This window comes from Salvelinus alpinus, chromosome 27, assembly GCF_045679555.1.
Source record: "Salvelinus alpinus chromosome 27, SLU_Salpinus.1, whole genome shotgun sequence".
In the NCBI taxonomy this organism is placed as follows: domain Eukaryota; kingdom Metazoa; phylum Chordata; class Actinopteri; order Salmoniformes; family Salmonidae; genus Salvelinus; species Salvelinus alpinus.
Genome location: NC_092112.1, coordinates 23360489 through 23386789, shown reverse-complemented (window position 1 = coordinate 23386789; position 26301 = coordinate 23360489). Strand labels below are relative to the sequence as shown.

General features: G+C 40.8%; 1 protein-coding gene across 8 annotated transcripts in view; it reads left to right on the top strand.

The window, feature by feature from the left end:
• LOC139556192 (ephrin type-A receptor 7-like) overlaps window positions 1-17010 on the top strand; it is an 85962-nt gene extending 68952 nt beyond the window's left edge. The window contains exons 8-17 of one of the 8 annotated variants that reach the window (XM_071369823.1): window positions 284-395; window positions 1284-1339; window positions 5449-5562; window positions 6005-6190; window positions 7738-7799; window positions 7968-8177; window positions 8502-8651; window positions 11005-11198; window positions 12728-12883; window positions 13168-17010. In XM_071369823.1, coding sequence (XP_071225924.1) covers window positions 284-395; window positions 1284-1339; window positions 5449-5562; window positions 6005-6190; window positions 7738-7799; window positions 7968-8177; window positions 8502-8651; window positions 11005-11198; window positions 12728-12883; window positions 13168-13282 — 1355 coding nt within the window. In that variant the 3' untranslated portion in view covers window positions 13283-17010. Of the gene's footprint in view, window positions 1-283; window positions 432-1283; window positions 1340-5436; window positions 5563-6004; window positions 6191-7737; window positions 7800-7967; window positions 8178-8435; window positions 8652-11004; window positions 11199-12727; window positions 12888-13167 lie in introns of those variants that run through there. The other 7 variants (XM_071369820.1, XM_071369822.1, XM_071369819.1 and 4 more) reach the window with 7 other exon arrangements.
• Window positions 17011-26301: the final 9291 nt, after the last annotated feature.

Genomic DNA, 26301 nt, shown 5'->3' with positions numbered 1-26301 from the left:
CATTGTTTCAAATGAAGGGCACCAGCATTACCATCTGGGACCGTTAAGCCCACTTTCTGAAACAGTGGAGCCGTGCATGCAGAGGGCCCAGAAATAGAACTAGCCTTCCGTGTCTCTGTGGTAAAGGGTGAGAAGGGGTTATCCGTCTCCCTGCTCGCTACTCATTGGTTCTATTATGTCCTGTAGATTCCAATGCCTGATGTGCTGAATGTTCACACTGTGTGCCCTTTGTCTGTGTGTGTCTGTTTGTGTGTGTGTGCTTGCATGTGTGTCCCTCTCCAAGCATCCACCATTGTCTCCAGCGAGCAGAACCCCGTCATCATCATCGCGGTGGTGGCCGTGGCGGGAACCATCATCCTGGTCTTCATGGTGTTTGGCTTCATCATTGGGAGAAGGTACGCTCTCGCGGGCCCCATTGACTCTCCACTGCTGTGAGTCTCTGCTTGTCAGTTAGCCTTTCTGTCACTCACAGGGCTCCGTAGCTGTGGAGACAGTCCACCTCACACCACAGGCACCCATCATCTATGGCATGCTGTGCTAATGGATTATGATGCATCATTTTCCAGTCCTCACACTGTGAAGAACAACTAACTCGGTGTTTTGCATGTTTATTTTTTGTAATGGATCCATTATAGAGACAAAAGTACTAATTAAAGCTTTTGTCTCCTCTTTGTGCGTGTGTGTGCGTGTGTGAGTGTGTGTTTGTGCGTGTCTATGTGTGCCTGCACGTGTGTTACATCATTGGTGTTAAACAGTAATACACTCATGACACTGCCTGTAGCCGTCTCCTCCCAGATCAACCCTCCTGTGTGTCAGTCACCACCCTGCTCTCCTCCAGTGGTCCTTCATTTCTATGTGGATAGCATTTCATCACAGCATGCCTCACATGGGGGTAGAGCCATACACATGTGATTTCTATATCCATTTGACATTAACCTGCATGTCAATCATCACTCCATCATCAGTTCAGTTTGTTAGCAAACCATTTTGTACAGTGCTATAGAACAATCATTTACAACGAATTACCTGCCCGAGGGTGCATTCAATACATGCATGTTACACATATAACAAGGACTGCTAAACAGTCTTTTATAGAGTATACATATGGAATACCAGAGGTGGGTACTTTAGTTCAACATCAGCAGCCAAACAGTGTTCCCATGCTTCTCAGCTGTATCTACCTGCAGCATTGTGGCGCTGCATTAAGATTCTAGTAAAACAGACAGTCTTCTGCCTCGGCCCGATCAGTTGATTGTGTGTTCCTCCGCCTCTCTCCCTGTCAGGCACTGTGGCTACAGCAAGGCAGACCAGGAAGGAGACGAGGAGCTGTATTTTCAATGTGAGTCCCTTCTTTCCTCATCAGCTCACACACACACATTGAAACATCTCATTTACAGCATGCTCCTGCCTGTCGCCTCACAGGAAGTGGGTCCAACAACGAGTTTAAAAGTAATTGGCTAAAGTGTATGTAAACTTCTGACTTCAACAAAGTTTACATACACCTTAGCCAAATACATTTAAACGCAGTTTTTCACAATTACTGACATTTAATCATAGTAAAAATTCGCTGTCTTAGGTCAGTTAGGATCACCACTTTATTTTAAGAATGTGAAATGTCAGAATAATAGTAGAGAATTATTTATTTCAGCTTTTATTTCTTTCATCACATTCCCAGTGGGTGAGAAGTTTACATATACTCAATTAGTATGTGGTAGCATTGCCTTTAAATTGTTTAACTTGGGTCAAACGTTTCAGGTAGCCTTCCCACAGTAAGTTGGGTGAATTTTGGCCCATTCCTCCTGACAGAGTTGGTTTAACTGAGTCAGGTTTGTAGGCCTCTTTGCTCGCACACACTTTTTCAGTTCTGCCCACACATTTTCTATGGGATTGAGGTCAGGGCTTTGTGATGGCCACCCCAATACTTTGACTTTGTTGTCCTTAAGCCATTTTGCCACAACTTTGGAAATATGCTTGGGGTTGTCCATTTGGAAGACCCATTTGCGACCAAGCTTTAACTTCCTGACTGATGTCTTGAGATGTTGCTTTAATATATCCATATAATTTTCCTCCCTCATGAAGCCATCTATTTTGTGAAGTGCACCAGTCCCTCCTGCAGCAAAGCACCCCCACAACATGATGCTGCCACCCCCGTGCTTCACAGGTTGGGATGGTGTTCTTCGGCTTGCAAGCCTCCCCCTTTTTCCTCCAAACATAACGATGGTCATTATGGCCAAACAGTTCTATTTTTGTTTCATCAGACCAGAGGACAAATCTCCAAAAAGTACGATCTTTGTCCCCATGTGCAGTTGCAAACCGTAGTCTGGCTTTTTTATGGCGGTTTTGGAGCAGTGGCTTCTTCCTTGCTGAGCGGCCTTTCAGGTTATGTCGATATAGGACTCGTTTACTGTGGATATAGATACTTTTGTACCTGTTTCCTCCAGCATCTTCACTAGGTCCTTTTCTGTTGTTCTGGGATTTATTTGCACTTTTCGCACCAAAGTACTTTCATCTCTAGGAAACAGAATGCGTCTCCTTCCTGAGCGTTATAGCGGCTGCGTGGTCCCATGGTGTTTATACTTGCGTACTATTGTTTGTACAGATGAATGTGGTACATTCAGATGTTTGGAAATTGCTCCCAAGGAAGAACCAGACTTGTGGAGGTCTACAAGACTTGTGGAGGTCTTGGCTGATTTCTTTTGATTTTCCCATGATGTCAAGCAAAGAGGCACTGTTTGAAGGTAGGCCTTGAAATACAGCCACAGGTACACCTCCAATTGACTCAAGCTTCTAAATCCATGACATAATTTTCTGGAATTTTCCAAGCTGTTTAAAGGCACAGTCAACTTAGTGTATGTAAACTTCTGACCCACTGGAATTGTGATACAGTGAATTATAAGTGAAATAATCTGTCTGTTATTAACACTCGTTGGAAAAATTACTTGTGTCATGCACAAAGTAGATGTCCTAACTGACTTGTCAAAACTATAGTTTGTTAACAAGAAATTTGTGGAGTGGTTGAAAAACAAGTTTTCATGACTCCAACCTAAGTGCATGTAAACTTCCGACTTCAACTGTAGCATCTGGTTGGTATTTGATAGACACATCAATTGAGATGAGGACACGAGGCCTAGCTCCAAACTGCAAACACATGAATATGAGAGTTGTCAGAGACAGTGATCCAGGGCAGAGCTGAAAGAGAAAAAATTTCATAAAAAATGTAAAGGCCCAACTTTTCAGCCACTTTGGTAGGATAGGAGGATGCTGTTGACCTCCTGATGGTACTCGGAGTAGAGATGTAGAGATGTACACACATATTTACTCTATCCCAAGGGTCCTCTTCTAGGCTCCTTTAACCAATACACACACACACACGGACACACACCACCCCATCCTAACGATGCCCCTAGAGATGCAGCCACAGACATCTTCCCAAGCGAAGCCCAAATGATCTGCTGTAGGCAGACTGCTGATTGTGAAACAAAGGTTCAACGTGTCACATGGCCACAGTGGTAGAAAGAGGGCTGTGCTGTCGTTTCGCAATCCTCGGCTGATAAGTACCTGACAGATCAAGCTGCAGGAAGGCACAGGTCCTTCAGCTAAAAACACTGGGAGATGGAAACGCAAACAAGAGCGCTCCGCTGTGTGTTGTTGGGCCTAATAGAGGGACTGCCAGGGTGACAGAAGCCAGATAGTGCGTGAATTCAACATGTAGGCCCAATTTGTCCGCTGTCTAGTGCCGGAAGTCGTGGTAAGATGTCTCCCTATCAGATCCAGTGACAGCTTGGATGGACAAAGCAATTATAGGATGGATTGGAGGGAAATATCAGCTGCCATAGCTGGAGATCCATGCTGGAACACAATGTGTTTGTGTTTATGTTATTGGATAGGCCAACATGGCTTTCCAGGATGTATGCAGAGGATATTACAAAAAAGTATTTCTGTTTGTCAGTATTGAGCCTGGAGCTGATTAGTAATTTAATGATGGTGTTTGGTGTGTCTGTTTTCCTTGTTTCTGTCTGTAGTGTGTTTTCGCTGTGTGTTACTCTTCCACTATGTGCATCTCATTAAATAGCTTGTGGTATTGAAGTTGGCAGGTTATGTTATAATTAGGTATAATTTGATATGAACAAATTAGGTCAGTGGAACACACTCATGTACTATAACCGTGTAATTTATTAGTGTGGTGTTATATACATGGGAAGAACTACACCGCTTCTTTCTCAGGCAGTGGCTTTTTTTTACCCTACAGATGTAGGATCTTAATTTGAGCCAGTTTGCTACAGCAGGAAAATAATCCTGCAGCAACAGAAATTATCCATTATTATGTGGATTATAATTAATGGAATTATTTATAATCCACATTTTTCGTTAGGGCAAGTCAAGTCTGACATTTTAAAGTGGAAATTACAAACTTTAGAAGCCTTTTTAAACTTTGAATACATAACACATTTCCGTTTCTCAGCAAATTGTGAGTGATCAAATTAAGATCATACATCTATTGTCACGCCCTGACCTTAGAGAGGCTTTTTATTTCTCTATTTGGTTAGGTCAGGGTGTGATTTCGGTGGGCATTCTATGCTGTCTGTTTCTTTGTTGGCCGGGTATGGTTCCCAATCAGAGGCAGCTGTCTATCGTTGTCTCTGATTGGGAATCATACTTAGGCAGCCTTTTTCCCACCTGTGTTTGTGGGTAATTATTATTTTCTGTGTGTGTTTGTGTGCGCCACGGTTGCGTCACGTTCAGTTTCTGTTTACCTGGTTTTTTTGTGACGGTTTCACTTTATTAAAGATGTGGAATTATAAGCACGATGCGCCTTGGCTCATCTATGACAGGGAGTTTGAAGACAGTGATCGTGACATCTATCTGTATGTGTGCATGAATATGTATGAACCTTTCCAGTATCATTGTGTTATAATCGTAATATTGTACTAGTTGTGATAGAACTAAAGTCACCATTATCTGGGTAGCAAAATCCAGAAGGTTATCAAGTCACAGACCATAAGAAAATAACTGTCTTCTATGACTCATATTACAGTATATCAGGGATTGCCTTACCAGACTTTTAAATTCACTGGCAGAGCTTGACAGACTTAGCTAACTCAAAACCCTGCTCAGTATAGCAGAGAACTTTAGCAGCAAATCCCATTCCAGGCTGCTGAAATCCTTGTTGGTCCTTTGTGAGGAGGTTAGGAAGAAAATATAATAACGTTTCCATTTCTATTGGAGGAAAATAAAGGAGTAACATAAAATAATAAATGTCTGGTTTAGGGTGTTTGTAGAAAGACCTTTTGACACGGATGCTTTCCATCAGCTGGCTGTTTAGCAATTCCTTCTGAATGGTTGCCCTTGGTAATGGTGTGCCTGTCAAGCGCCTGGCCAGCCTGGTGCTCTGTATGCATATTTAATCGTAACAGTAATCCCCTTACCTTTCTACAGTTAAATTTCCAGGCACCAAAACATACATTGACCCTGAAACCTACGAGGACCCGAACAGGGCTGTCCATCAATTTGCCAAAGAGCTGGACGCGTCCTGCATTAAGATTGAGCGAGTTATTGGAGCAGGTGAGTCTGGCTGGTGTCTCCCAGCTCTCTCTGTTTAGTCACGTATACTCATACATCATAATGACAGCCACATATTTACACCTTGAATGGGGATACGGTTTATCCTCACCGTATATTGATAGTGGGGAAAAGTTCATTGCAATTAATGTGTGGCCCTGCTACTTTTTAAAAGGCAAGACAATAGCAAAGCAGCTCACAGCTGATAAATTGCTGCCACAATAGTTTTAGAGATGCAGTCAATGAGAGTATCTATATATCCACAGCTTGTCTTATTATGTGTCTCTGCTACACTCCCCAGAGCAGAACAAGATGTCCTACTCCAATTTGTTTTGTCCTGCAGCGCAGCTGTTTTGTCTGAAAACACACTAAGCGCTTTGTCAAAACATGAAATGCTAGTTTTTCTTAAGGGTCATGACAGGTTATGTCTCTATCTGTCTCACAGGAGAGTTTGGGGAGGTGTGTAGTGGACGGATGAAACTTCCAGGGAAACGGGACACGTCAGTGGCCGTTAAAACCTTGAAGGTGGGCTACTCTGAGAAACAGAGGAGAGACTTCCTTTGTGAGGCCAGCATTATGGGCCAGTTTGACCATCCCAATGTTGTCCATCTGGAGGGAGTGGTGACCAGAGGTAAGGACTGCATTCTTTCACACGCACACACGCACACATACACGCATACACACACACACACGCGCACGCACACACATGACTAAAGCTCTAGCAAGGAATTAGAGCAAGTGCACTCAAAGACCATGCTTTAAGGTCACATAAAATGTCAATATTTCTTGTTTTTAGCTTGCATTTCATGTGTTAAATTGCTACAGTCATTATAAACTGAGTGTACAAAACATTAGGAACACCTGCTCTTTCCATGACAGACTGTCTAGGTGAATCCAGATGAAACCTATGATCCCTTATTGATGTCACCTGTTAAATCCAATTCAATCAGTATAGATGAAGGGGAGAAGATAGGTTAAATAAGGATTTTTAAGCCTTGAGGCAATTGAGACATGGATTGTGTGTGTGCCATTCAGAGGGTGAATGAGAAAGACAAAACATTTTAGTACCTTTGAACAGGGTATGGTAGTAGGTGCCAGGCGCACGGGTTTGTGTCAAGAACTGCAAGCCTGCTGGGTTTTTCACACTCAACCGTTTCCCGTGTGTATCAAGAATGGTCCACCACCAAAAGGACATCCTGCCAACTTGCCACAACTGTGTGAAGCATTAGAGTCAACATTGGCCAGCATCCCTGTGGAACGCTTTCGACACTATAAGAATATTTTGAAGATAAATACACAACCTAGAGGATGAGAGGATGAGAGTAATAAATGAAATATAGTACTAATGGTCAATAGGGAATTGTCGATGTAAATAGTTGGTCTTCAGTTCAACAGCTGTTTAGAATCTGTGGAATGTCAGTCCTGAACTCAAAGCTACGTATGCTACGTGTGCTACGTTCTGTACATTGAGTCGGGAGCAGGATACTTGTTATTTGGCCATTGGCCCAGTCGTACTGCAAGGACTTCTGATTGGTCAACCCCAGGCTAGGGTGGGGGGTTATAAATGGCATCCTGTTCCTTTGTTCGGTGGAGAAAAGCTGAGGACAGGGGAGACTAAACATCTACCTCCCAGCATAACATCTTGATTTGTCCTTCTCAAATAAACCTATTTTTCTCCCCCTGATTTGCTTTGGAGTTTGTGTTATTGAAGAATAACATCAATTGCTAACAACACCTTGTAGTGTCCATGCCCTGACTAATTGAGGCTGTTCTGAGGGTGAAAGGGAGTGCAACTCACATATTAGGAAGATTTTCCTAATGTTTTGTACATTTAGTGAATAACGTGAATGTGTGAAAAGGTTAAGTTGCCAGACCAACTGCGAGAGGAAGACATGAGAGGAACATTTGACAATATATTTTGCTAGCTATACAATGTGAAAGTGCTGCAGTCAAAAGAAATGACATTGAGAAGTATCTGATTGAATTAGCCTTGCTCCCTGTTTTATTTTTTCTAATTTAGACAGCCTAATATAAGGGGCAGATGTTAACACTTAATTACAAACAAACGGCTCAAAATAACACTGAGGCGGAAATGTATTTTTAGCAGGCCGTCATTAATAAACACTTGCAAGCCATATTTATGAGTCAATTAACGGAAAGTGTCACCCTTGTTTTCAGGAAAACCGGTGATGATTGTGATTGAATATATGGAAAACGGCTCATTAGATGCTTTCCTCAGGGTGAGAACCTTTCAATGCATTCAAATGGCAACTCCCTTACCAGTTATACATATATAATACAATATGTTCCCAATAAGAGCTTCTTATTCTATGAATAAAAGCAATAGCTTTGTGACCTGGATCTCACTGGATCTTGATTAGCTGACGGTTGTCCTCTGTTGTGTACAGAAACACGATGGTCAGTTCACAGTGATCCAGTTAGTGGGAATGCTGCGGGGCATAGCAGCGGGGATGAGATATCTCTCTGACATGGGATACGTCCATCGAGATCTGGCTGCACGAAACATCCTTGTCAACAGCAATCTCGTATGTAAAGTATCTGACTTCGGCCTGTCAAGAGTGATCGACGATGATCCCGAGGCTGTCTACACAACAACGGTGAGTCAATTAAGCCAGCCCCGTATTACTTTCCCTTCCTAGACACCTTGCGCTCTCTCTGGATACTCAAATCCAGCCAACAGCCAATGCATGAAAATGTAGTATAAAATATGGATGCATGCCCATGCATGCCTGTGCTAGCTAGCTATTCAATATGCAAAGCATGCAGTCTATGTGGTAGAGTTTTTGCTTTGGAAGTTTTCAAGTTTTGCTGACCCTGTGTGCAGAGTTATAACTTTATTTTGATTGATGTTTTAGGGGAAGATGCAGGATATAATGAATTTGATCTTTACTCCAGCCATTGACCTGCATTTTACTGAACAGGGTGGAAAGATACCTGTTCGATGGACAGCAATGGAAGCCATCCAGTACCGTAAATTCACTTCCTCTAGTGATGTGTGGAGTTATGGCATTGTCATGTGGGAGGTCATGTCCTATGGGGAACGGCCTTACTGGGACATGTCCAATCAAGATGTGAGTTGCTCTCTTACATGAAGTCAATTATACACCAAATGTCATGTCAGGTTTCACATTTAGCTCAGGGACTAGCTACCATATTGCTCAGGGGTAAACAGAATTAACAGAATTCTTATAAATGATTTAAACATGGGCCACAATTACTATTCAGAGTTGAATGAGGTGGATTGTTAGGTTTTAATTGATTCCGTTTTAATCAGAGATTGATATTCATAAAATGTATATATGATAATATAAAGAAAGAGTAGCTACTTGGCATACAAAATAATTTTCTGACTTCAAAACGGCTTTTAACCTTTCTAATGAGTTAGGATAATGAAAACCAAATTTGCCATTAGCTGAGTTCAATAATTCCAGTGCTATTTACTTAGTCATGTAGAGCCTTTAGTTTGAACTGCAGTCATTGCTTTGTTTCAGCTAAATTGGAACAGATGAACATTGCATAGCTGTTCATCATGCTGATCGCAAAAGTAGCTTTAGAGGCGTTTGGCCGCCGATTCAAACACCAGTAACGATGATACTTACAGATGTAGGATCTTAATTTAATCCAATTTTACAGCAACTGAAAATGTGAATTATTATATGGATTAGAATTAATGGATATGTTTTGTAGGGCTTGATACATTTTTCATTAGGGCAAAACAAGTCTGATATTTTAAGGTGGAAATAAACTTTAGAGGCCATTTTAAACTGAGAATACACTACAAGTTTACAGGAACAGGAACACTCAGGAACGAATGAGAGTGATCAAATTAAGATACTACATCTATAAGTAGTAACATTTTTTAATTTAACATTTAACATTTATTTAACTAGGCAAGTCAGTTAAGAACAAATCATGATTTTACAATGACGGCCTACCCCGGCCCAACCCTCCCCTAACCCCGACGATGCTGGGCCAAATGTGAGCCGCCCTATGGGACTCCCGATCACGGCCGGTTGTGATACAGCCTGGGATCAAACCAGGGTCTGTAGTGACGCCTCTTGCACTGAGATGCAGTGCCTTATACCTCTGCGCCACTCAGGAGCCCAAAATCCACCAATGTTTGCAAATACTAGTCTGGAAGATGCTCCAGTGTTAGTTGTCTCCCTTGGCAAAGTTAAAGATGATATAATCCAATAGGACAAACAGTCTTCTCCTCAGCAGAAAAAACTAAAAAGGATTATATTACTCTCAACTCCTCCTAATGGGAAGCCTGCTGATTGAACAATCAGCTGGTAGAAATGCTAAACATGATTGGCCATTTTAGTGCTTGACAGGCATCAATGTCAGGGATTTCAGTTCCTCTGTCAAGATGTTGGCAAACAGCTCCTCTGGGATACACAAAGAGAAATATTTACATTTCCTCAACAGTTTCAGTGTTTCGACACTCTTCCTTCCGTAGTTCAGTGTTGAATAGCCCTGACAGGAATAACAGATTAATATTTGCAGAAAATAAATCCTAGAATAGAGGAAGAGACAGTTGAGTCTCAAATCAAAGTTTCACATTGCCCCTAATGTTAAATGTTCTCACGCCATAGACTTTCAATGGACTTGGTTTTTAACTATTGACACAGTGAGAATAGATGTAGCTTTAAGGATATGCAGATGCCCCCCTATTGATGAGACAAACAGTATAAATTATGCATCTAAAGGGAAAAAGTGCCACTGTTGGCTAAATGAATTACAATCATGTCTATTGGTTCTTTATAACAGACAGGAACAGCTCTTCCAGTGACTAATCTCAGTGCCATATAGGGACATACAGGGTGCTACTCTCAATAGCTCCTCATTTGGGTCCTGCTACTCTGTGTCCTTGTGTCTCACCATCATCTTAACATGCTGACACTGAGCGATGAACATCCGGTTTGGCTTGTTTCCCCTCGATGTACCACGTCTGTAAATAGGGAACCACAAAAGACTTATGTACTGACACTTCCTGTTTACAAACATCTTGATTAGAGGATGAAATGGTAATGAACTGTAGGAAATTGACACGCCCTGACCTTTTTATGTGTCTATTTGGTTTGGTCAGGGTGTGATTTGGGGTGGGCATTCTATGTTTTTGTTTTCTATGATTTTGTATTTCTATGTTTTGGCCTGGTATGGTTCTCAATCAGGGACAGCTGTCTATTGTTTGGGAACCATACTTAGCTAGCCCTTTTTCTCTCCTTTCAGTGTGGGAAGTTGTCTTGGTTTGTGGCACTTATGCCCTTAAGCTTCACGGTCGTTTTTGTATTGTTTCTTAGAAAAAGGAATATGTACGCTCACCACGCTGCGCTTTGGTCCACTTCAATTAACGGCCGTGACAGAAATGGTGACTTGTGTTAATGTGGTGGTAATGACTCTCCTGTGTTTCGGCTTTCCCAGGTGATAAAGGCCATAGAGGAGGGGTACCGCCTCCCTGCTCCCATGGACTGCCCTCCAGGCCTGCACCAGCTAATGCTGGACTGCTGGCAGAAAGACAGGGCTGATCGACCCAAATTTGATCAAATAGTTGGCATCCTTGATAAGATGATTCGCAATCCCAATACCTTAAAAACCCCTTTGGGAACATGCACAAGGTAAGGAAAGCTTGTCTCATTAACCCTATGACTGAGCACTACAAAACTCCAATGAAATAAATTGAATTTTCAGCTTCATTTATTAGATTTGACCATGTTTGCTACAGATGTAGAATCTTAATTTGACCTACAGGTAACTGCCAAAATAATGGAAACACTTGAGTAAATGAGGGATACAAAGTATATTGAAAGCATGTGCTTCCACACAGGTGTGATTCTTTAGTTAATTAAGCAATTAACATCCCATCATGCTTAGGGTCATGTATAAAAATGCTGGGTAAGACATTATTTTGGCTACCATTGCTATGCCCCCATAGGATCACTGGGCATGAGTGGTTATTGAATGGTTTGATGAGCTTGAAAACAATGTAAACCGCATGCCATGTCTGTCTCAGTCACCAGATATCAACCCAATTGAACACTTATGGGAGATTCTTGAACAGCTTTTTCCACCACCATCAACAAAACACCAAATGATGGAATTTCTCATGGAAGAATGGTGTCACATCCCCCCCCAATAGAGTTCCAGGCACTTACAGAATCTATGCCAAGGTGTATTGAAGCTGTTTCAATGCCCTAGTAAGATAATTTATTTTTGTGTTTCCTTTATTTTCTGGCAGTTACCTGTATATTGTCACAGCAAAATAATCCTGTGTTTAGTTCACAATGTTGCTTGATTGGTGCTTAGGCTGGAAACGTTGTCAATAAAGCGGTGAATTGGGAGCTTTAAAAGTGTGCGGGCCTTCTTGGTCTATACTAGGCTATTAGCCAGCCAAACGTAGACATGAAAAGTGCTATATTGTTAATATAACTGTGCGTTTTCAGTGAATTTATGTCAATCACGAAGCTCATCTAGATTTCCTTCGGTGCAGGAAAATTCTCAGCAACAAAAGAGTGATCAAATTAAGATCCTACATCTGTTTAAGACTCTGGAAGTATGTATTGTTTCTTCATATTTCATTCCTATGGAACTACATTAGTGGACAATTCAGAGCATCCAGTGGTTGATTTATCCATAGGAGTTCACAGATGAAAGATAAATCCCTGAGAATCAATAAGCCAAAGCAGCTTCCATGGCTTTATGGTCAATAGCAGGGCTTTTAAATCAATCCCTGTAATGAGTTCCTGGGACTTTCAGGTGCTGTGGGAACTCTGGACCCCACTGTGACATTTGTCAAATTAATTATATGAACACAATCTCTCTGGGGGAAATTGAGAACGTAACCCCCCTGAAAATGTAAAAAAAACTGGTAGCCATTTGTGGGGGTTTGAAGCGAAAATTGCCATCCAACTGATGTTGAGGGTTTTTGATAGTTACTTAGCACACATATTTGCCTGAAAAAGAGGATCAGATGGCGTAGTCACTTTTGAATTTGATATTGAAGTGTAAAAAATGTGTTAATTTATTTTTCACCTGCAATTTACTGCACCCCGGGATGTCTTTGTGTTTTGTTTCTAGCTGAATTTGTATTTGCTGTGGGAATGTTTTTGCATAAGATGTTAATGTCTTTGTCTTGCTCATCCCACAGACCGATTAGTCCCCTGTTAGATCAGAGCACACCAGACTTCACGTCGTTCCGCTCGGTGGGGGAGTGGCTGGAGGCCATCAAGATGGAGAGATACAAAGACAACTTCACCGCCGAAGGCTACAGCTCACTGGAATCTGTGGCCAGGATGTCAATCGAGTAATGAACCTGAACTTTAAAACACTTGTGGATGCCAAAGCCACCATAGCCAGTTCTGAAGAGTTGTCTTATAATTATTTTCTCATTCAATATCCTTGGATATGCCCAAACTGAATTTAAATTTCATCATTTTGATTCATGAACAAGCTTGTCGAGTTTTACATGTATTTTTTTTATCCTCCATTTCTCCTTTAATGAAATACCTAGTGCTATAAATCATGAGACGTTTTGAGCATCTTTGTGGTACAGTGCTGTGATTTATGATTGGTTGTCTTGTCTTGCAGGGATGTGATGAGCTTGGGGATCACTTTAGTGGGACATCAGAAGAAGATCATGAGCAACATACAGACTATGAGAGCCCAGATGCTAAATCTCCACGGCACGGGCATCCAGGTGTGATGATAGACTACAGTGCCCCCTGTGGACAGGGGGGCAAAGAGCTATCTAGAGCAGCGCTAGGGCAGAACTTCCCAGGATAATCATAAAAAATCATGTGACGTGACGTCGTCTCCTGTGTCTGACTCTTGTTTTTCCGGATGTTTCGGAATTAAAATCATTCCTTTGTTCCTTGGCAAAGGATTTAACCCCTCTTTAGAACGGGTACTAAGGAGAGATTGAGAGAATACTCCCTGGACATGATGCCGCTCTGAGAAACTCAACCACAAATAGAGATGGAGCTTTGGAAAAGGAGTTTTATCCATATTACCTTGTTCTTTTAACCTTGTGAATTTTTGGGGGGGAGGGCACCATGAAAATGGATTTCACTTAAAAAAGAAAAAAAATCCCCCTGAAACTTTTTTCCCTTGCAGTGTTTATTTAAAATATTTTTTATTCTAGTTTGTTCATTTTGTTAGTTTCAGAAGGCACAGTGATATGGTGTGATACGTACAGTAATCTAACATTTTTCTTTCGCGTTACAATTTTTTCTTCCTTTTATTTTGGACTTGACAACAGGGTAAACGTTCCCATCCAAAAGGACAGGGAGGATGAATATGGTGTCTGAACATTTTGGTGGAGATGATTTAGAGGTACTTTGACCAGTTTGTCTTGAGACACTACTGCCTGTTTTAACTGTTTGCAGTGAGTTGTGTTTTTTCTCCCTGATGCTTTTGAAGTGGAAATGGTATCCTGCACCTCAGATCAGTGACTTCAAGGATAGTAGTATTCACTTGGTTGTTTCAAGCTTGCAGGAGTGGCTTGTTGTATGAATTTTTCTGGAGACAGATGCTCTTGTTGTATAATGAAAACATTTCAAATTTGTATGTAGGAATTTGCGAAACAGTATGACACCAACAAGGCAAATCGATTTCAGATTGATCACAACTTTTATATCTAATATCAAGCATCAAATTGGCAATGTTTATGTTTACCACATTAATCATTTTACCTTATTGTCCAATATACTTTCAATCTGAAATGTTTTATTTAATTATTTATTTGAACGTTACCAGACAGCAATATAGAAAAGTTGTATTGAAACTTAAAGAGACTTGATCCACCGGAAAGGGTTTGAAATGCCGAAACAAACATATTTTTTGTTGTTGCAGCAAATGGTATTTGTTTCCTATTTTGGTGAATACAGTTGTGGAGGGTGAATCTATGAAAGGCTGTGTATGTTCTTTCTACAAGTAATTCTCCCTTAAAACTAATGTATTCCCATTATTTTTAGGCACTTCTATGGCAAGTTTTTTAGCGATTCAATGAGACAGTCTTTTGTAAGGTTGAATGGACAAGTTCCCTTTTTTCTTTGTGGTATCCTGTCATCCTGAACTTGAATAGATCAAATCAAGTGTATGTACAGTGATGGCTAACACAGTCAGTGTAGGGTAGAATATTGAACAGAGCAATAATTAGCCCGGGTGGAAATGGTCCTCTGAGATTTTATGGTGCTTGGTTTTACAGAAATATCAGTTGTGCTGGGAACATTGTTTGGAAACGTTCTGTCACCAACAGGAAAAAGGAATATGTATTGACCTTTTTCCAGTTGAAGATTACCTGGATTATAGGGCTGGGAGGATAGATTGGTACAGTACCCCGGAATACCGAAGTTATCAAATAATGAAATAGTAATGTCACTTACGAAATGGTATACCGTGACATGCTAATGACTTAATAACAATGTCACAGAGTATGAGTATGTTTGGAATATATGGCTGTTACAGTGGAGTGAAATGACATTCAACCAGCGGAGAGTCGCACATATTAGTCATGACATCATCCTTTCCATTGCAGCACACTAGATTTGCAGGCGTTCAGTTCGGTGCGAGGTACCTACAGTAACTAATATTATCATAATATATTGAAAATCCTGATACTCCTTATTATGATGCTCATACTGTGAAAATCACATACCCTCCCAGCCCTAGCTGGTCAGGAGAGCTAGTCACATGTTTATTAATGTGTCTCTGCTCAAACCTTTCCAGGAAAACAGAGTGATGTAACATGCATAAAAGTGTTTTCTAGGCTTTTTTTCTTAACTTACCTGGCCCTTCGTATGTTAATCACGGCACAGGGATAAGGAATGGGCTCTGCAAAGATGTGCTAAAGAGCCAACCTAATGGTGCCATCGCAGTCTTCTCTTTCTACAACAAAATGAATGTTATCACGTTGAATATGTCTCCAGCATTGTATACTCTGATGGTTGATTCACTCATTTCTTTGTCATTTAAAGTAAGGAAAATATAGGTATTTCCAATTGCAATTATATCCAAGGCTGTCTTTATGGACTGATCATAGATTCAGATTTTTAAAGCTGCAGCTTTTCCCAATGGTTTATTTAAGACGCCTTTCAATATGCCTGTAGAGAATGAATTGGTCTTCAGAAAACCAACCTTGAAACACTATCATGGACTATGGCTGCAAGCTTAGTTTTTATAAAGCCATTAGTGACTTTGTCTATTTTTTCCTAGATTAATTTCCATTGTCTTCGGTCCAAAGGGGCTCACACCTGTGTGTGTGTGTGTGGGGGGGGGGGGGGTACCCAGGGAATCAGACCATGCCCAGCCCGCTCTGGGCCCCATGTCACAGACAGACAGACCCATTCTTTATCCATACAGCAAAGCTCAGCAATTGGGAACATGCCAGCCCTTTGAATTGAATACCAGCGTAAAGGCATTCAGTCAGCACAAAAGTCCCCAGTTCACAGGAAGGCAAGCAGGCTCCCTCTCTCTCTCTCTACTCCCCCCATGCTCTGATCCTCAACAGCGGGCCCCTAGGGGCCTTCACACCCCGGAGCTGGAGGCCCCCACTCCCCCTCCTCCCTCTCTCTCTGAGTCTGGGGTCCTGTAGAGACAACAATTTTGAGCCAAATTGAGATTAAGACCTGGATACAATCGATCTGCCATATAAATAATCTGTAACCTTCACAGGCAGTCACCTTTTACTGTCCGCTTTTACTTTGTTTCTTACCCGTTTTCTTGTTGAGGATGTTCAAGTGAATATATGGGGGTGTTGTTCTGTTTCAACAAAGCTGAAGGCAGTTTGTGTGGTGAGTTGATTGGATTCAGGAATGAGAACACATTTTAAATACAAAGTTGAATGGTTATTATTTTCAAACCTTTTGGACAAACTGTTGGAAATTGTGGACACGCCTTTGCAATGCATAGGTGTTGGATGATTCCAAAGAGTTCAGCACTGTTGATTGTGTCAGAAAGATCTGAGGTCCGAGGGGAACTTTGTATATGTTCTAATTGTAAAACCTGTACATTTTTATTTATATAGTTGTCTTTTTACACACATTACTCTGTAGTGAGCTCTGAATACATTGAAAATGCACTATATTTTTCTATCTCACTTGCAGATGATTATTGTCACCCAGAAGATTTCAGTTGTACATACTTTCTCATTTAGGACCAAAGACAGGTTTTCCATCTAGAATTGTATTTTGTTTTTATTTTCTCTTTTAGTTTAATGTACAGTTATATGAATTGTCAATGTATTATTTATTTTTTCTGTGATGAGAGTTTTGAGTATTCATCGGTCAAGAATATTTTCCCCAAACAGCAGAAATGTAAAATCATTACTTCTTAGACAATTTCCTGTTACATAGGACATTTCTTTTTTGCTTTGTAACCTTTGTAATAGACTGTACATATATTTTTGGAAATATAATACAATCTCTATAGAAATCTTTTGTTTCTCATTGGATTCTTTTCCATCATAAATAGCTACTATTATAAAGGATTTCCATGTAAACATGTGGTACAACCTTTGCTTTTAAACAGTTTCAAAGTGTTTAATATATTCATCAACACACACCATTTTGTAAATCATTAATCTGTGTTCTTTGAAAGTTAAAGTAAGAATACAATCAAAGTAGTTTTGATTCAATCCAAACAAATGTGATACATGACTGTTTTGTGTTTTTGTGATAGAGAGTGTGTGTGTGTGTGTGTGTGTGTGTGTGTGTGTGTGTGTGTGTGTGAGACTGAGTGACATGGGAGGGTACAGTCTATATGAAGAAAGATAGCTGGGATGGTGTCATTAAGAAGACATTACTAAACCTCCAACATTGCACAAAACATCTAATTAAGCTCCATCCTGAGGGATTTTATACAAAGGAACCTTAATCGATTTATAAGGATTATATCTCCTGTTATTCTAATATTTATTTTATTAAGTTGGAATGGTATCAACATCTCGTCCCACGGGCTGATGGAATGCAATCATTATTAAGGGTTGCATCCCAAATTGCACCATATTCCCTTTATAGTGCACTACTTTCGACCTGTGCGCATAGGGCTCTGGTCAAAAGTTGTGTCCTATATAGGGAATAGGGTGCAATTTGGGATGCATACATAGTGTATATTTCTAGGGGAGTTTGGCCCCCATCCATGCATTTTTGGGTGAGTAGGAGAGGCTCTATGGCTACTCCTCTGTCACCACAAATCCCTACAGTACACTACAGCCTGCTTATCGTCCTGCCATCTGAAATGGACCCAGAGATGTTTGAGTATTTTGATATACACAGTAGAGTTGGACTGATTTAATATCAACACAGAGTGTTCTTCCATCCTCATGGTTCCTAGTTTGGCAGATTTATGCTTAGGGTCCATTGGTAGAGGTTGTATGTGATCGTGTTTTTTTCTCACGACTGCAGGCTGATTGGACATAGTATTGACGTTGAAAACATGTGAACTCCAACAGAACAAGTATAGAAAAGAAGCTCTGCAAGTTTTCCTGTAAAAGTTGGGTTTTATTTTCAATCAGTTGCTTGAGGCGTTGCAATACTTATCTTCTCTATGAAAACCTTTTCTCAATGTTAGAATAGGAAAAGTTCATATCTCCCAGATATGCTGCACTTAACTCAACCATCAGACAGAGAGGGAGAAAAACTGGAAGACTGCCAATAGAGGATTAAGGGAAATAAATAATTTATATTTCGCAATTCTGCAATAATCTGAAGCACTAGTTTGCCATTATTCATACAATTCACATCTAATACCAAGGTCAATAGTGATATTGTTGAAATATATAAGAATACACTTGGCATTGATTGGATAATACCAGTCTGCCTCAGCAGGTTAAAAGATCATGACCCTTTTAAATAATGAGGGCTCATCATCCAATGGCCAGCTGTGTTCTGCTGGGCAGTATGCTGTACATGGAAATCAGATGAACGGTAACCCACTGGGGACAGAAGTCAATTCAACATCTATTCCACGTTGGTTCAACTTAATTTTATTGAAATGACGTGGAAACAACGTTGATTCAACCAGTGTGTGCCCAGTGGGAAGGCTTAACTAAACCATCTGACTTCCTGCTTTCTATAACTCACTTCCTGGTTTGAAATATGACTGCTGGAGCTAGTGGACTTGTCAGCACGAAAAGCCAAGGACAGATATGCAATTTCCACACATGAAAAAATTGGATGTTGACTGGTTACGTGACTATTTATCATGTCTGATCCCAAGGTGAGTAGTAATGCTAAAATATGACATGATGAGCATGCAAAGGTGTGTATTTGTTTGTGGGGGTTTTATGGCAGCTAAGAGACTTTAAAAAAAGCTATTATGGTTTTGACTGAAGATTCAACTCACATTTGTCCAACAGACTATAAATTGACGATATCTGTTAAGCAAAATATGCAGATGGGGCGGCAGGTAGCCTAGTGGTTAGAGTGTTTGGCCAGTAACCGAAAGGTTGCAGGATCGAATCCCCAAGCTGACAAGGTAAAAATCTGCTATTCTGCCCCGGAACAAGGTAGTTAACCCACTGTAGGCTGTCATTGTAAGTAAGAATTTGTTCTTAACTGACTTGCCTAGTTAAATAAAAAAATAGATGGATAATATAGCATTGATTGAGCATTTTTTTCCACAAAGAAAATACTAATATTCAGTTGAAGTCGGAAGTTTACATAGACTTAGGTTGGAGTCATTAAAACTCGTTTTTCAACCACTCCACAAATTTCTAGTTAACAACTATTGTTTTGGCAAGTCAGTTAGGACATCTACTTCGTGCATGACACAAGTAATTTTTCCAACAATAGTTTACAGACAGATTATTTCACTTATAATTCACTATATCACAATTACAGTGGGTCAGAAGTTTACATACACTAAGTTGATTGCCTTTAACAGCTTGGAAAATTCCAGAAAATTATGTCATGGCTTTAGAAGCTTCTGATAGGCTAATTGACATTATTTGAGTCAATTGGAGATGTACCTGTGGATGTATTTCAAGGCCTACCTTCAAACTCAGTGCCTCTTTGCTTGACATCATGGGAAAATCAAAAGAAATCAGCCAAGACCTCAGAATTGTAGACCTCCACAATTCTGGTTCATCCTTGGAATCAATTTCCAAACATCTGAAGGTACCACATTCATCTGTACAAACAATAGTACGCAAGTATCAACACCATGGGGCCATGCAGCCGTCATACCGCTCAGGAAGGAGACGCGTTCTGTCTCCTAGAGATGAACGTACTTTGGTGCAAAAAGTGCAAATCAATCCCAGAACAATAGCAAAGGACCTAGTGAAGATGCTGGAGGAAACGGGTACAAAAGTATCTATATCCACAGTAAAACGAGTCCTATATCGACATAACCTGAAAGGCCGCTCAGCAAGGAAGAAGCCACTGCTCCAAAACCACCATAAAAAAGCCAGACTACGGTTTGCAACTGCACATGGGGACAAAGATCGTACTTTTTGGAGAAATTATGAAACAAAAATAGAACTGTTTGGCCATAATGACCATTGTTATGATTGGAGGAAAAAGGGGGAGGCTTGCAAGCCGAAGAACACCATCCCAACTGTGAAGCACGGGGGTGGCAGCATCATGTTGTGGGGGTGCTTTGCTGCAGGAGGGACTGGTGCACTTCACAAAATAGATGACTTCATGAGGGAGGAAAATTATGTGGATATATTGAAGCAACATCTCAAGACATCAGTCAGGAAGTTAAAGCTTGGTCGCAAATGGGTCTTCCAAATGAACAATGACCCAAAGTATACTTCCAAAGTTGTGGCAAAATGGCTTAAGGACAACAAAGTCAAGGTATTGGAGTGGCCATCACAAAGCCCTGACCTCAATCCTATAGAAAATTTGTGGGCAGAACTGAAAAAGTGTGTGCGAGCAAGGAGGCCTAAAAACCTGACTCAGTTACACCAGCTCTGTCAGGAGGAATGGGCCAAAATTCACCCAATTTATTGTGAGAATCTTGTGGAATGTATTTGGCTAAGGTGTATGTGTCACACCCTGACCTTAGAGATCCCTATTATTCTCTATGTTTGGTTAGGTCAGGGTGTGACTCGGGTGGGAGAGTCTATGTTTTCTATTTCTTTGTTTTGGCCGAGTGTGATTCCCAATCAGAGGCAGCTGTCTATCTTTGTCTCTGATTGGGGATCATATATAAGTACTCATTTTCCGTTTGGGTTTGGTGGGATCTTGTTTTCTGTTTAGTGTCTGTACCTGACAGAACTTTGCGCTTTCGTTTTCACTTTGGTTATTTTTTTAAATAAGTGTGTTTTTTGAAAATAAAAATCATGAACACTTTCCACGCTGCGCTTTGGTCCACTCCTTTCGACGAGAGCCGTTACAGTATGTAAACTTCCGACTTCAACTATATGTAATTGAAAACAGTTTTGAAACATGTCTTCTGTTGTTGTCAGGTATTTCACTGAAACTCAAACATCTCCATTTAGCCTTAATCGTCAGTCTGGTTTGATCATTAGGCCTACATCTGGAAGCATATTCACAAGTAAGAAATTCATCCTTTGGTTGACAAATAAGGACAAATGAACAGGATCATATGCAAATGAAAAGCTTCAAACTCAAATATAAGAACATTTGAAAAACACACATTTGGCTTTAAATTATATAAGCTGAATAATGATTTGCATATTTGAACATTATTTGCATATTTGATTGTATGAATCAAAGAGACAATCTGTCATCAGCCTAACTGATCTACCTCAGACAAGACCTTCCTTCAGCAGACAAACAGAAAGGTTATTCTTTTTTTGCTTGTGTTATATTTTATGTAAACGCAGAGAAATAATTGGCAAAGTGCAGGGAAAGGTTTACGCATAATAATTACAGTGTCTCTGCACTCACCTAAGATGATGACATTGACAGCAGAGTCATTTCCTAGCTTGACATTCAAACATGCTTAAAGGTAAGAATCATCAGTCCAGTGTGATGCAAATGAAGACATCAACTTTGCAAACTCACTCAAAGCTGATTGAAACCCGTTTTGCTCAAGGCAGATAAATGGATAATGGTAATTTGTGATTCAAATCTGACATTCGTCTTACCCCAAGGAATACTAAATCATAAGCCTTTTTATTTTAAATGCTTTCAAAATATCTCCCTTTTTTAATGAAACGCGCTGGCATGACTCGAGTTAGACACATTATCCTCCTTTATTGAAAACCCTTTAAAATGCTTTTCCCATACCAGTCTACCCCGGACTATTTGATTGGGAATAGCCTGGATTCACACTGATTCCTTTTTATGGCCTGGCACATGGCACCTTGCAGCATTAAGTATTTAGGGGCTAGTAAAATATGGCTCCCCCTCTCCGGACTGCCATCCCCTGGGCAGATGATCAATTTCACAGGCTGGCAAAAGCCTCTGTGGAGAAGGATGATGGATTTGTCAGATCTGATGGTTTCTTTAAAGACACAGTAAGTTATGCGTATCTGCTATTAGCTGGCCAATAGCGGAGAAGGAGACGAGCCTCACAAATCCATGTACCTGCACATAGTATCAAGGAATATATTCATGATAACATATTTGGGCTGAGGAAGAGTTTGAAATGCCATTTGGGTTGAGCTGCTCTTGTTATGAAACCTGAAGAATCAGAATTCTTGGGTTCAGAGAAGTCAATGGTGTTTACTCGCCATCATAGATATTCCATATCTATCTCCTTGCCTTTTACTAGTCACTGCTGTGTAATGAGAGAGTATGATGATGACCATTGCATAACATTGTGGAAGGGCCAGTCAGGTAAAGTGCAAAGATCATTGATTAAAATCAAATTCAATCTCAGTGGGGTTCTAAGGAGGGAGGAAATAAATAAATCAAACCTGGGAAAATAACGATGCAATAAAGGTTTCTCCTCAAGGGAATCATGCGAGGGAGGAACCAAAGCTAAAGAAATCAGTGAAGTCAGACCTGCTCCGCACCATGCACGGCACGCAAAGGTCAAGTAGTATGAACTGCGTGGGTGCCACTCTACTGAGAGTCAAGGGTCAATCATGCATCTTCTCTGCAAATCGCCCTCTCATTGGCCAGCAATGTGAGGGATGAAGAGGCAGGGAAATCAGAGAGTAGCCCATTGTCAATAGAGAGATGTGTGCCAGCATTGTGACACCATTATCTTTCCATCTCACATGAGATGTACCACATTATTAATGGGAAATGAATACTGTAGGAGATGCCAACAGCTCAGGTGGTAGTGAGGTGTCTGGGTAAACGTGCTAGAACAGCGTTTGTGTAACCACTATAGTGATATTGAATAAATATTTCTTCACGACTGTTTATGAACCGACACATGCACGATACCCGTCCCTATAGAAACAATTACCATACATTCCTGTGAAGATTTGTTTGTCTGATATGTACATTAACAGCAATATCCCTTTGTAGTGGTATGGCGCTGTACATGAGACCCTATGCATGTGAAAGACAGCACTAGAAAATCTCCACAAGACTAAAATGAAATTAGCCACAATTCATTGACACCTGAATTGATACACTGTGAACGCATAGTAGTTCAGCAGAAACAGTGGCCAACAGCTGCTTAGCTGTCCTCTAGCAGGATGCTTGATTTTGATATACACAGATGACAAATTCACTCCCTCAGTAGCCAATATTCACAGCTCATAATAACACTGGAACCCACTAGAATAGATGAGAGGCTGCCATTCGTGCTGTGTAGCTGGAAGAGGGAGCTGTGGTATGGCTGGAGAGAGGAACTAGGGCCTGATGGATGAGTGCCGCAGGGCTTGGAGGGGCTCCCCATACCCACCACCACCAACAGCACCGCTAAGAGCAGCAGCCAGGATAGGCCATTCAATGCCCAGAGCCCACCCTCCACGGGGGTCCCTAATGGGGCCTCTATTGACCGAGGGCCCAGTGCTCTCCCCATGGGTCTAATGGGAAATACTGTGCTGAACTAGAGGAAAATAAAGACACATGGTTCTGTTTTGGTCCTTGGAAAGGGTACAAAGTACTATTTACTGTGCCCCTGACACATTGTATTTTCCCTCTCACAGATCGATTCTCAGTTGATAAATCAACAGTTCAAAGAGTATTTAAAATGGCACCTTGCAAGATAACTCTTGTCGGACTTGTATCAATAATTTATGTTGAATGAACTTATGATGCATGAAAAAATTGCTACAGTTACATACCACAATATTATTTTTGGATGATGTTATATCGATATTTGATTCCATGTATTGATTTATAAAAATACTAAAATACTAATTAAAAACCCTTGCTTCTTATCGCTAGTCAGCTGTTTCTGCACCAAAACTCTGGTATTTTTCATCCTATAGCTTGTTCTTCATCTTCCTCTTAAATAGTGAGCCAACATGTTTTCAGTGCTTTTATTTCCATGGCTGAAAAACAAACTTCCTCATGCTCTGTCTTGTCTTTCTGTCGCAAACATATAGCCTAGTGAGCAATATGTTTGGAACATCGAATCGCAATGCATACACTATAGAATCGTGAGAATCACAATACATATCATATCGGCACCTAAGTATCGTGATAATATCATATCGTGAGATCCCTGGTAATTCCCAGCCCTAATGGAGTACAGTAAGCTGCCCTCTATGGTGTACTGCCTTTGTTTGAATATCTGCTTAAACTCCAGCCTCTGATGTATGGAGTACATATCCCCTAATAACCTTGTTGTGGTGTTATTCAATGTAAACTAGGTTAGATACCAGACACATTTTCCAATGAAGTATGGTGTGTGGTGCAAAGGGTCATGGGAAATTGTAAGCCCAGACCAACATTCATCATGCCCTGATTCCAGCTTGATCAGCCCTCCAGGGTTAAGGGGAGAGATGTGGGGAGCCATTGATATTTCTAATATGACTTAGATGAGGGTAAATGGTACTTCAGTACAGTCTCAGCTAGGGAACTGTCTGGAAAAGAAACTAAATCAACTAATGGCAATTCACCCTGACCTATATGGACAATTTCTACAGGAAGTTAATTACTCCATAGCACTGGGAATGTTTCCATATAGATGTTTTATTTTGGTTATTTTGGTATCTGCTCAAAGGTTCTATAATCTGAGATGACAGTTGCGGAGGCATGTTTCTTGTCCACTTCCTCGCCTTCCTCAACCAGTTTGTAGGGGTTTTATTTCTATATGAATAACCATTTTGGGAATCACATCCTATGTCTTACTTTTCGGGGGAATGCCTCTAGTTTACATAATTCATTACTTATCCCGTTTATGCAGATTCAATGATTACTAGATGAACCTCCTGGTCTCCATTCAACAGTAATTGTTAACAAGAAATTGAGGTTTCATTTACAATTGTTTATTCTATTTCTGTGACTAACGCAGCTGTCAGCTGCAGCACACATCTGCAGAGGGAGATTTGGGTATATGGATGAAGAGCACAGCTAAACTAAGCCAGAACAGAGATGCTTTTGAATACAATTAAATGCATCCATTTCCCCCAATATAGAGCTGGATGGTGGTGTGGGGATTCTGATAAGGATGGGAGAAAACTCACAAATTAATCACTAATTTGTATAACAAGACAAACAACAGATTCCCCTTGAGTGCTAAAACAATTATCTCTATAGATAACAGCATAATTTGGGGTTGGAGTTCAGTGGCTGAAGTGGAATGGTAGTTTTGACATGTACAAGGGCATCATTAGTGGTGTTGTTACACATGCACGAACCCATATTTCACTTGTCTGACATTGGATATACATGGGGAGCAATTATAGGGTATGAAATGAGAGGATTAGTGGATTCTTTCCAGCATGGTTCAATTAGATCCAGTTTGACAGTCATAAAACCACTAGTCCTGTTCTTTAGATGTCTTTCAGAAGACAGACGGCACAAATACACCCTTGTAGAATGTGATTTTTTTCAGAAATACATTCTTTGGAAAAGGATTTTGTCACGCCCTGGCCTTAGTATTCTTTGTTTTCTTAATTATTTTGGTTAGGTCAGGGTGTGAAATGGGGAATGTATGTGTTTTTTGTAGTGTCTAGGGTGGTTGTAAGGTTTAGGGGGTTTATTAGAGTAGTTGGGTTTATGTTTAGTATAGTAGTCTAGCTGTGTCTATGGTTGAGTGTAGGTATCTAGGAAAGTCTATGGTTGCCTGAATTGGGTCTCAATTAGAGACAGCTGGTTATTGTTGTCTCTGATTGGGAGCCATATTTAAGGCAACCATAGGCTTTAGCTGTTTGTGGGAAATTGTCTATGTTGAACGTTTGTAGCCTGTGTGTGTGCACTACGTTTATAGCTTCACGGTCGTTTGTTGTTTTTGTATAGTTTGTAATAGTGTTTCGTTTCATGTTCATCATCGTAGTAAAATAAAAGAAGATGGCTTATTTTCCACATGCTGCGTTTTGGTCCGTCTCTCCTCCACACGATCGTGACAGAATTCCCCACCAACATCGGATCAAGCAGCGTGTGCAACAACAACAGGACCCACCTACACAGGACTATTGGAATTGGGAGGAAATTCTGGACCGCGAAGTACCAGGAGAATATAACCGCCCCAAAGCTGAGCTGGAGGCAGCGAAAGCAGAGAGGCGGAGATATGAGGAGGCAGCAAGGAAACAAGGCTGGAAGCCCGTAAGTCAAACCCAAAAATTTCTTGGGGGGGGGCTCTCGGGTAGTTTAGTTGGGTCAGTCGGGAGACGTGAGCCAACTCCTCCTGCTTACCGTAAGGAGCCGGTGAGGGCGGATTTGGAGGAGAGTGACGCAGAGA